This window comes from Taudactylus pleione, unplaced genomic scaffold (assembly GCF_031769625.1).
Source record: "Taudactylus pleione unplaced genomic scaffold, aTauple2 ptg000541l, whole genome shotgun sequence".
Classification (NCBI taxonomy): domain Eukaryota; kingdom Metazoa; phylum Chordata; class Amphibia; order Anura; family Myobatrachidae; genus Taudactylus; species Taudactylus pleione.
In genome coordinates, this window is record NW_028284943.1 from 1,663,871 (window position 1) to 1,676,965 (window position 13,095).

The window sequence follows — 13,095 nt, forward strand, 5'->3', positions numbered from 1 at the left end:
GTTCGAGTTCTGGGTGACAGTTGAACTCGCTGGTGAAGAAAAAGGTTGGGACCCTGACCACTGAGGAGGTCCAGTTGGAATGGACGGGCATGGAACCTCCCGTATTGGATGGACTCGAAGGTCGCGACCATCTTCCCCAGAAGGCAAATACACAGGTGTACTGACACCCTGCAATGACACAGTAATTCAGGATCCATCCGTGTTGTAACAGAAGACTCTGTGTTACCCGGATGTCCTGCAGTAACTGAGTGACTGACGGAGCCTCGAGAAGCAGGTCGTTCAAGTACCGGACTATAGTAACCCCTTGAATCCGAAGAAGGGCCATCATTACTGCCATGACCTTCGTGAACACTCTTGGTGCTGATGAAAGACCGAAAGGTAAGGCCTGAAATTGAAAATGAGAGGCCCGCACTGCAAACCGAAGGAATGCCTGATGAGGAGGCCAAATGGGAATGTGGAGATAGGCATCCTTTATGTCCAAGGATACGAGAAACTCGTCCCTCTTGAGCCCTGCAATCACAGACTGCAGGGACTCCATTTTGAACTTGAAGGTCCGCAAATAAGGATTGAGATGTTTCAAGTTCAGAATGGGTCTCACTGAGCCGTCCGGCTTGGGATCTACAAACAAGCTGGAATAAAAGCCTTGACCCTGCTGATGGATAGGGACATGCACTATTACTCGAGAAGCCAGTAGCTTTTCTATTGCTTCCTGTATTACAACCCATTTGTCCGCTGATGCCGGCAAACAGGTTGTGAAAAAACAAGGAGGAGGTTGGATCTGAAAATTCAACTTCAACCCCTTAATAATTATGTCCCAGACCCACGCGTCCTGGCAAGACTTGATTCAAACTTATTTGAAATTGCGAAGGCGAGCTCCCACCCTGGGGTTCCCCAGGAGAGAAAGGAGCGCGTCATGCCGGAGCCTTAACTGAAGACTTATCCTGCTGAAAGGAGGATGCAGTGGCTCTACCCCTGCCTCTGGAACCACGGGAGATAGCGGGAGCTCCCCTGCCACGACCCCTGAATCTCCCAGGGATATGAAAGGACGGTCCAGGATTTCCTAGGAGGAGCAGCAGATGGGAGATAAGTGGACTTACCACCTGTGGCTTGAGATATCCACTTATCCAGTTCCATTACAAACAAAGCTTCCCCTGTGAATGGAAGCGCTTCCCCGGCTCTCTTAAAGATTCCGCATCCGCCTGCCATTGTCTCCGCCACAGGGCTCTGCGGGCTGAGACAGCCAAAGCCGAGGATCTAGAGGAAAGACTACAAATATCCTTTGAAGCCTTTCCAAGAAAAAAAGCAGACTCTGCAATCTGTTCCGCTAGAGAAACCAGATCCTCCGCCGGAACACGCGGTCTTAAGGCCCTCAGCAAGTTGCGTAGCCCATGCTTCCACCACCTTGTTGACCCTACAGCTGACTAATGCGGGTCGAAGGGACACTCCCGCTACAGTATACATAGACTTTAAGGTAGTTTCTAACTTCCTGTCAGAAGACTCCTTTAAAGAAACCGCTCCTGGAACAGGGGGCACTATCTTTTTAGACAGATGTGACACTGAAGGGTCCACTGAAGGAAATGTTTTGCATAATTTCCTGCTCTCTGCAGGAAAGGGATAGTAGGATAAAAGTTTACGTGAGATCTGAAACTTTTTATCTGGGTGTTTCCACGCTGAGGTAAGTATCTCGTCCAATTTCTCAGACACTGGAAAGGAGGCTGCTAGTCTTTGTTTCTTATTAAAAATAGAAGGCCTAACTTCCACAGGGTCCATGTCCTCAACATTTAACACCTGGCATATAGCTGCAATCAGCGCCTCTACACCCTGAGATACAGGCTCCACCTCTGGCGCCTGTTCCTTTATAGGGTCTTGTACTTCCCCTTCCTCTTTATCAGACATGTGGTCCTGGCCCGGATCATCCCACATAAGGGGATTCGGTATTAGTCTCCTAGCAGGGACACTAGAGGACGATGCCACGGGAGGAACCTGGACTGCCATATCCCTTGTGAGCCCTTCTACAGACCTGGCTAAAGACCGCGCCCAGTCTGGTTCAGAGAAGGCATACCTCTGAGATCTTTCAACCTCCCTCTCCATCCAAGAAGCTTCCAGCTCTGCAGACATTTGATACATGACTGATGTAATTTGATCAGCCCAAATAGGGTGTTGTGGGGAAGCTGCAGTCTGTGTTTCTGAAACACACTTCTCACACAACAGGGAACTGGATGATAGTCCCTGTGTAACCTTCTCTGCACAATTCTTACAGAAGAAAGCTTTTTGTGCAGCCTTAGACGTATACCTTAAATGTGTGGATGGTACATTTAAGGTATACGTCAGTGTAAAGCTGCACACACGGGACAATTGGCTCCATGAGCGACATTGTCCGGTGTGTCCCTGGCAGGGGTGTGCTCAGCACAAACACTGAACAATATCATGAACGATATCATTCAGTGCCGGGCATTCATCGCCGAACATGTTCAGCCTGACAATATAATCATGTTGGACAGAGGGTTCGGACGACGAACTACAAACGGGAGCGCGCATTGTTCGTTATCGTTTATTGTTTTGGGGCAGAACTGAACGATATTTTGGACGACTGAGCGATAACTATATCGTTATCGTTCCTCTGTCCAAAATATCGCTGTGTGTGTACGCACCTTTAGATAGGTGAGTGCATTAATGTTTGAACAGTTTCACCATAATATCACTGTTTTTAATCTCAATGTTAGCAATAGATTATTCTCCCTTTTTTTTTTTTTTTTTTTTTTACTTCATGGTTATACACAGAGGAGGAAGAGTGTGATGGTGGTCACATACAACAGAATGGTAAATTTCAGGCACATTTTTGAATACTATGAGGACTATTTACTAAGCTGTGTTAGGAGACAAAGTGAACAGAGATAAGGTACCAGCCAAACAGCTCCCAACTGTCATTTTTTAAACACAGCCTGTGAGATGGCAGTTAGGAGCTGATTGGCTGGTACCTTACCTCCGTTCACTTTATCTCCTAACACAGCTTAGTAAATAGACCCCTATAACTCTTTAAACAAAAATTTTTAAATGTATATAGTGTTCTGGTAAAGTGTACTGTCTCCTGCATACTGCCAAAGTATACATTTTGCAAGCCAATACCAATATTTATGGAAATTTAGCCAATCATTTTTCAAGGAAGCTGTGCCTCATGGATATACACCAATCAGCCATAACATTAAAACCCTTGACAGGTGAAGTGAATAACATTCATCATCTTGTTACAATGGCACATGTCAAGTGAACACTCACTTTTTGAAGTCGATTTGTTGGAAGCAGGAAAAATGGGCAAACGTTAGGATCTGCGTGACTTTGGCAAGAGCCAAATTGTGATGGCTAGACGACCGGTCAGAGCAGCTCCAAAATGACAGGTTTTGTGGGGTGTTCCCAGTATGCAGTGGTGAACCAACGACAGGGTCATGGGGCGCCCAGGGCTCATTGATGTGGGGAGAGAAGGCTAGCTTATCTGATCCGATCCCACAGAAGAGCTACTGTGGCACAAATTGCTGAAAAGTTAATGCTGGCTATGATAGAAAGGTGTCGGAGCACACAGTGCATCATATCTTGCTGCATAAGCTGCACTTAGGTACAGACCAGTCAGAGTATCTGTGTTGACCCCTGTCCACTGCCGAAAGTGCCTACAATGTGAACGTATGCGTCAGAACTGAACCATGGAGCAATGGAAGGTGGCCTTGTCTGATTAATCACATTTTCTTTTACATCATGTCAGGCGCAGATTAGGCCACTGGCAAAGTTCCCGCTGGGCCAGTCCCCTCTGCTGAGCTGCTTTACATGACCGACCAGTGGCTCTGACAGCTTGCGCAGAACTCATTCAGCAGTAATATGTTAAAGGACAGGAGAGGGCTGGTGCGGATGCCCAGCAGCAGCAGCTCCTCCCATGGGCCATTGCGAGCATGTGAGTGACACCACACGGCTCCGCCTCCAACAGCCACCAGCGGGCAGCGCAGGAGCCGGGAAGGGAAGAAATGGCAGGTCAGCCGCAGGACTCAGAAGCGAGCGGACACAACTGGCATTGGCAGTGACACTTAGCTAAGTGAGTCACTAGTTGTGTATGTACTTGTCTTCGTCTTACTGAATTATATATTTCAAGGCTTGGGGGGGGGGGTGTCTTATGTTGGGAACTTGTTGTGTGAATCACCTACAACGGTTGTTCTCAAACTCGGTCCTCAGGACCCCACACAGTTCACGTTTTGCAGATCACCCAGCAGGAGGACAGGTGTATTCATTACTCACTGACACATTTTAAAAGATTCACAGGTGAAGCTAATTATTTAACTTGTGATCTATGAGGAGACCTGGAAAACATGCGCTGTTTGGGGTCCTGAGGACCGAGTTTGAGAACCTGTGACCTACAAAAATGTAAGTGTGCATGGCTTAAAAAAACAACAAAAAAAAAACATCCACATGGTGTGACATGGTACTCGTTAAATATGTATAATATGATCACAACACATACCAGGCATCACCTAAATAAGTGTGGTTCCATGCCTTGGCGGCGCTTTTATTTTTTCACAACTGTAGTATCTGGCCACCGATAGTAGAATTTGTACCCTCACAGGCTCTATTCACTTGCCACAGGAACCCGCTTTCCTCAATAGACCCTGCCCCATCAGACCACACCCCAATTAAGGCTGCTTCCATAAATTTCCCAAGCTGGTTTTCCATCCCAATCCGCCCCTGAATCATATGGACAGCCGTGTGCGTTGTTTACTTGGGGAAGAGATGGCACCAGGATGCACTGTGGGAAGAAGGCAAGCCGACAGAGGAAATATTCTGCTGGGAAACCTTTGGTCCAGGCATTCATGTGGATGTTACTTTGACACATACCACCTACCTACCTAAACATTTCAGACCAAGTATACCCCTTCATAGCAACAGTATTCCCTGATGGCAGTGGCCTCTTTCAGCAGGATAATGTGCCCTGCTACACTAAAATTATTCAGGAATTACTTGAGGAACACGACAGAGTTCATAGTGTTGACTTGACCTCCAAATTCCTCAGCTCTCAACCCAATCGAGCATCCGTCACATGTGCTGGAAAAACAAGTCCGAGCCATGTAGGCCCCATATCGCAATTTAAAGGATCTGCTACTAATGCCAGACACCACATGACACCTTCAGAGCTCTTGTGGAGTCCATGCCTCGATGGGTCAGAGCTGGTTGGAGGCACGAGGGGGACCTACACAATATTAGGCAGATGGTTTGAATGTTATGGCTAATAGATGTAAATCCTATATTGCTTCATTCATGTCACTCTTTACTCTCACATTTAAACTGTTTCAGCCAACAAAATGGATTCCTCCACAGTGAGTAGGTGACAGGACCATTTTAAAAAGATAGATATACCTGTGATCTGGCATTCTTGTGGCCTCTGCTGAGTGAGTACCACTCCCTTTGCCACATAATCACTGTCAAGGATTCAAACATTATGTTAATCTCCAGGTCACAATTAACATGGCTGGTTCTGCAATGTTTTCCTCTCCAAACCACAAACACAGCTGAGTCAGAATTCTGAGATTAGGAGGGAACTGATACAGGCAGCTAGCTCATCAACACAATATGTGCCCTTGACATCTGAACCGTGTATAACCCAGATGATTGAGAGCAGCCCACAACAATGGCTGATCAAACCAACATCCTTTTTATACATTTATAAGAGCAAGTTCAGCAAATATATAATATCCTAAGACTATGTAATATTAGAATTAATAATGTACTTGAAGTAATTGAATAACGTGTTGTTTTTTTTTTTTACTTAACTAAAAATATACTTTTTCAAGTGCATGATTAAATTAATAGTACTTCTCTTATGCTGGGCATACATATACAATTATCTGTCCAATTTCACAATAATTTCCAGGCGCTGAGATTGAATAGATTTGTCTATATTAATACTAATGTTCACGTGTATAAATATAATATAACCTTTATAATATATTGGCCCGTATTAAATTTGGAGTGAAAAGTCAGTTGCTGCACTTTTCGCTGTCATTGCTGGTTTCAGGTGTGAAAAAGTATCGCGCCTGGGTATTAAATTTGAAATCGTCGAAAACGGGACCCGGCGAATTCATAATCAGCAAAAAGTCCTGTCATTTTTGGGGAAATCAGTCTGACACCCCCAAAAGATGCTCTGCATGGGGGTTAACTATGGGTACCCCGAATAGCCCTGCTATAATGGTATGTGGGGGTGTTTTAAACATTATCAATAGCTGTAGTTTTGCCTTTTGTAGTAAGAGGTGAAGAATAGCATTTTGAAACATTTTTTAGCCAAAATAAGTTGTCCCATCAAATTTGAGGTACATGAAAATGGGTGCAGGCATATTTTAAAGTGGCTAATGTGAAGTTTTAAAAAATACACCTGGCGCAACCACCTGCAATCAAAAAAACACCAGGGTCATACTTGGGGACCCCCCACCCCCCGAGTCTATTTCGCTAGTTTTAAAGTTTGTCCCCCAACTTTGTTTTTTCATTCGTCCCCAAAACAAAAGTCCATTTTTGGGGTCTCCTAAGGTACTTTTTAAAAAATGTTTGACACAGATTGCCGTTAGGGAACTGTCCAAGGGTGCAGGGTGGTTTTGGGAACTCTGAACCCCAAAACCCCAATTTGGCACTTTCTCGCCACCTATTCCTAGGTGATACTTTTTTCGCCGGGTCTGATGCATTGACTTTTCGTACCGGTGAAAAGTCAAATGAATAAGGGGAAAAGTGGAATCGGCGAAAATGACATCGGCGAAAAATTTTCGCCGAGAACGGCTTTTCGTTCCAAATTGAATATTGCCCTTAATATATAATATTATATATTATCTTGATTGTGATAACTAACAGGACGGAGGATTCTCTTTGATGCTAACTATGTGATTATGTTTTATATATTTCATATGTATCTAATGTTTTTATGATATTGAATGTTACAACTTATGCTGGGCGTACACTATACAATTATCTATCAGATATCTGTCCAATCTGACTGGTTGTCATTAGCTTCCATACATTACCAGGCTTTCATTCCAATCAACCATTTGCTCACAAACACTGGAAAACAGACAAAAATGGTTGTTCAGACAAATTGGTTAAAACACACAAATGTAACCAATTTGAACAATTGTTTTCGTTCCGTTTTCCAGTGTTTAAATCCATATGATCGACTGTCATTGGCTCCCATACATTACCAGGTTTTCATTCTATCCAGCCAGATTGGACAGATATCTGACAGATAATTGTATAGTGTATGCCCAGCATTAGTAAAGATTTTTGCGCTCCTTACTATTTATGCAAATTTATTTTTTGGATCTGTCCAATTTGACTGGGTGGAATGAAAATCTGGTAATATACGGGAGCATATGACAATTGGCCATTGCTCATAAACACTGGAAAACAGACAAAAATGGTCGTTCGGACAAATTGGTTCAAATGCATTTAACCAATTTGAACCATCGTTTTTGTCTGTTTTCCAGTGTTTGGGACCATATGGTCGAATGTCATTTATTCCCGTATGTTACCAGGTTTTCATTCAAACCAGCCAGAATGGACAGATGTCTGACAGATGATTGTTAAGGTGGTTATACACTAGACAATATGACACTCGATTGAGGGGATCGGGCCAACATATAGTCTTTGTCGGCAAGTATGTTTGCACTCTGACCGACCATGCACGCTCCCACAGGGTCGTTCATCGCATCGACAACATTGAGCATACGTGCTGCTTGATCTGTCAATTTGATGAACGACCCCATGCTTGTGGAGGTGGCTGGTTAACGACTTATCATGCGGCCGTTAACCAGATCGTGCAGTGTCAAACTACCGCACGATATGTCATTCACTGCATCATGCATCGGCCGGGTACACACATAGTCTAGTGTGTGCCTGGCATTATGAGGAGAGAGAGCTTTCAATCTCTCTCTCCTGCAGCCTCCGACTAAGTCCCGAGGCTGACACTGTGTGCATGTGTCAGTTTCCACAGGAGAAGTCTTTCACAACTGTGAAAAACTTCTGCAATTTGCTGCAGATATAACTCGTAAGGACAAAACTGTCAACGTAACGGCTGTCCCTGCGAGTTTCCCTTTGTACATAGCCGGGATATTTTTGTTCAAAATTAAAATATCCCCTGCGACATGGATACCTAATAATCGTGGCAGATCTGCGATTATTAGTACATAGACCCTGCAGTATGACCAAATCTTTTATGACTAATCTTATACTATTTATATCACACAACCCACTTTGAAAAATGTAAACATGGCAGCTGTCAGTAAAACTGAATGAATTACCAGGTTATCACTTTCACAAGTATAACTAAAAGGGGCCTATCCATTAGACGACTTTTTGAACAATCTGACCAAAACCAGGAGGTTTTGGTCGGAACGTTCAGAAAGTCGTCTAATGGATAGCCGGCAAGGACCAGCGATGCGCGTGCGCACTGGGTCCTTGCCGACTCCGACTATCGTCAGGTTCCACATGTTCACAGATAGGAGGTCGGTCTCCTGCACTGAATGACGCTCAGTGAACGCCGTTCAGTGCAGGCACCGCACCTAGGCAACCTGAAGGACTGAACGCTAGTCGTTCAGTTTTTCAGGTCGCCTAATGGATAGGCCCCTTAAGTGCCCGTTTTGTTGAGTATTTTCATGTGTTACCCTAAATGCATTAGAACAAGTCTTCACACAAAGTGTATACTTTCTGTGGTATATCTCTATACTTGTACCTACAACCTAACAATAGCTTTGTGCATAGGCTTATTTTTGTTATGTAATACCCCTTTCACACCAGTGCTAAAACCCGGGTAATTGCAGGGTTAACCCGGGTAGCTCCTTGGTGTAAAAGGGGCCAGGGTTGGATTCCCGGGTCGAGTGATCCAAATGCAGTCATGTAATCTCCAAACGCAGGGAGAAGTGTTCCATTGCACCCGTATGCAGTGTGAACGGCGCCGATAATCCTGTTCGGCGCCGCTGCAGAAAAGGTCTGTCCTGGGTCTGACCCAGGATTTGCAGTATTGGAGTAGAGAGAAAAACTGTAAGAAATAGAATTACTTATAAATGACTGGAACAATTTTTAAAAACAATGCACAGCTTATACGGATAACAGAACACTTACTGCAGCAAATGTGACCTGTTACCATACTGATACACCCAGCATGTGGTGCACAGCTCCGGGAAAAAAGGGTGTGTAACAAATGCAGGAAGGAAAGTGTTTGTTTGTGTCATGTTGGACAATTTGGAAAATCCCAAACATGTTCTGTGGTTACATTTATAAAGTAACACACATCACATTATGTTCTCCCAAACATGTATGTTGAGGTATGGTGTCTTCACAAGAATTCTATAACCTGGAGGTTAGAACAACTGTAATGGTGCATACACACAGTCAGATCTGTCAGATGAACGATTGAAAGATTTTTCCAACGATTTTACTAACTATTTGAACGATTGCAGACAGTATTAAAATTAATGATATCGTCCAAATCTGACTACAAACACAAAAGATGTCAGAAATTGTTATCTGACATGCAGGAATGCGCATCGTTCATCGTTGCAGGCTCACATGTCAGATTTTCTTTCAGATATGAAGGATTGAACGATTTTTAAAATCGTTATCATTCAGATCTGAAAGAAAATCTGACAGTGTGTATGCACCTTAACAATAGAGTTGCAAAACAGCATCCATGGGTATAAGCAGCACTTATCTGTGACAGCTTGCCTGTACGAAGATTTGTTGCATTCAATTATTTACCATGGGTGTAGTAGGGTGTGCTATGCACATGGGCATAAGTCACCGGGTGCATTGTTGCCATCATCCCCTTACTTGTGGCCCCCTGCAGCCATGAGTCCTAAAATCACTTCAGATGTCAGAGTAGCACTGTTGGCCTCGCCCGCTAGTATTAGATATACATTTATGTGCTGCCCACTCGGATATCCTCCTTTCAATGAATTATGGATGAGAGCGGACAGAAGAGGAATGGCCTCACTAGTGGCGAGACCCACCTGCTTGCTTCTTAAATTGCATTTTTTCATAGAGATAACTGGAGGTGGCAGGCATTTCTCTTTCACAGAGGCCTATTGTATTTAAAAACTCCCCTACCAGAGCACATTGCATTAACCAGTGCTGCATGCTATGTTGGGATTACCATACTTGATATTTACGTAAAAATTGTGCTAAATTTAGAGAAAAGATGATAGATTATAGTAGTTCTTTCATAGTTCTTACTTGCTGTAAGTGACTGCTGTTTATATTAAACCTCATTGTATATTATGATGTCACTGAAATACTTATGTATACGTGTATGTAAAAATATTAGACCTTCATTCCATACAGAACAAAATATGTCTGAGCAGCAAGAACAACATGTAATGGTCTGCTCACAGCAGTATGTATGAGCTTAGACAACATGTCGTGGCCCAACCTAGATAGCTGTATATAACAGCATGCAGAACATGTACAAACGTGAACATGGATCTACATTGCCTCAGGTAGGCCAACTACTGTACTTGCATTTTACTTAGTAATAGGAGGTTCTGAACTAATGGCATACACACATCATTGCCTTTTGTTTCATAGGGTGCACAGGAGCCAGCTCTGTTGGCATTACTGCTTGAGATCTCCCAATATTTGTCCCTAACCATTTCTCTGTTTGGCATTTTTAAGTCATATGGGTAAGGGCGGTAACACAAACAACCCAGCGATTTTTAAAAGGCTCCTACCCTTGTAATCTTGATTGTATTATGATCCTATAAACGTACAATACTGCATAATGTTGGTGTTTTTATACATAAAGGAAAACAACAATAATCACATTCATTATAGAAAGATGCTAGACTGACAATTGCCTCCATGTCAGAGATGTTGCACATTACTTCGCTTTACTCACTGTATACTGCTTACTAATACATTCATGTGACTCCTGTGGAAGGTTGTTAAACCAAAATAATGCAAGTGTAATTAAAGTGCAATTTAAATGTGCAGTTTTTCCTAGCAACACTGTTTTCAGTGTGTGCATGTACAGTCTCATGATATTTCTCTGCAAAGTCACTGAGAGTTCCTGGAGACAGCCATGTTGAATGTCCTTTGACCTCAATTGTCTATGGTTCTGCTTCAACAGAAATTACTTGTATAACAGATGTCTACATATAGAAAACACACAGCAAAAAAAACCCATATAGAACCAACTAGATTTGATTATAAAGTACCTATGCCAAACATAAGTGTTTTATTCATATGTTTGTTGTTTTTAAACATATATAGATTTTTTTTTTGTTTTACATGTGAGATTGGGTTTTGGCATTTGGGGTGTTTGATAGTCCTGTCATTGATGCAGAAATACATTGTCATTTGGGTTTTGTTTACTAGTGTTTGTAATTAAATGCCAATTTTTCTTTTTTAATCGGTAGCTTTTTATATACTGTATATTTAATAAAAATGTCTCATAAGTAATGGTTAGAACATGGTTAAATGACAACATGATTCATCGGAAAATGTAAATGTGCTGGTTCATTTCTTCCAGTGCTGATGAAGAACTCAGTCAGTACAGGCACCTCTGTGAGGCCTGGTGCCTTCTACTGGGCACCCTACTTGGATTATCAGATTCTGCTGCAAAAGAATCAACATCCTGATGTGTTGTAGCAAACTATACAGAACAAGTGCAGTTTATTCATTGCTGACCAGAATTGCAGCCTTCGCTGTCAGGCTGTCCCCTAGAGATGCACAAGCAGCATGTAGTGTAGTATAGGAATGTAGTGCACAGTGCGACGTCTTTTCACAACCTGTACAGACCCATATGGCAGGATATACATATAAGCAATAAAACACCTGCCACCCACCCTGCCCGAGTACCCTCCCAAATGCCAAAACACCTATCTGCAATGCTCGGTGTAGCCAACAGCAGTGCACCGCCTGCCATCCAGCGTTCTCACCTTTGCTCTCCTGCAGTTTGGCCTCTGACTTTTTCTTTTTGCGCCCACGTAGCCAGCTTAGTGCCCGCCGCAGGGTGCCAGGTTTGTGCTTTTTCTTCTTGGGCTCTAAAGTTCCCGGTTCTGGAATAGGGGGCAAGGGGTCATGGTCTGGCGGGAGGGCGGTCTGGGCAGACATGACTCAGATGGCGGGGGGCATGGTGGCACTGAGGCTGCCAGGCTGATGCATCGGTTGCACAATCCCAATTCGGGCGGCTCCCTGGACCAGTCTCCGTGTGTGTGATGTGCTTCACGTGTCCGGTGCTGCGCTGTAATCCTTTCCCAGATTGCAGGCTGTCTCTCCCCGGCTGCCCCCCCAGTGTCCCGCCGGGCTCTCACTCTCCAGGAGTCTCCCCGCTAGTTCTCCCCGGGCTCCTCCTCCCACCGCTTCCGCATTCCAGCCCCGGAGGCGGAGCCCGACACACCTGGGACACCGGGGACATCATGCCAGGGTCAGCACCATGGCCTTTCTTCTCCTCACCTTCACTCTCAATGCTATGCCCGGCAGTGACTGCACCCAGCACGGCTGCAGGCTCCCCTTATCCCACTGTATTCCTACCATCCTGTTCTGCATGTCCATGTAGGCTGCCCAATATGTAAATATACCTATTTATCACTAAAGCGATCAGTATATATTATATACATACAGTATGTAATACATGCATACACACATTTTATAAGTGTTCTGTAGGCGTGTACCGCGGCAGTCATGCTATATTATACATATATAAACGCATACGTTTATGTAGTCATAGTTTTATCATTATTTCAGTAGATCAGGGTTAAAAAGTGTGTTAAGGGCTGTGTCTTATTAACCAATTGTGTTCATGATCCTCCCTACGTAAACACGATCCGTTGTCATAACATTGGGCTTGTCCTAAAATCTCTTCCGACTACATTAGACATAAGAAGAATAGCACTACTGTCTGGAGCAGAGAGAGGAGGGGGATAAAGTAGATACACACACACAACACACAGAGAGGTCACACAAATACACACAATGTGACACATCATTGGAAAGCTGATTTCTGGATTTTTTAAAAGTTGACTTTAGAGATATAAGGGTCATAAATCATTATCTTATCACATGTATTGCAAAAAGAGGAGTGACACA

At 43.7% G+C, this 13,095-nt stretch overlaps 1 protein-coding gene across 1 annotated transcript in view; it reads right to left on the reverse strand.

Annotated features, from left to right (window-relative positions):
• The window catches only part of NHSL3 (NHS like 3), a 50,949-nt gene extending 38,622 nt beyond the window's left edge, over positions 1 to 12,327 (reverse strand). The window contains exon 1 of the mRNA XM_088451209.1: positions 11,946 to 12,327. Coding sequence (XP_088307335.1) covers positions 11,946 to 12,120 — 175 coding nt within the window. The 5' untranslated portion in view covers positions 12,121 to 12,327. The remainder of the gene's footprint in view (positions 1 to 11,945) is intronic.
• Positions 12,328 to 13,095: the final 768 nt, after the last annotated feature.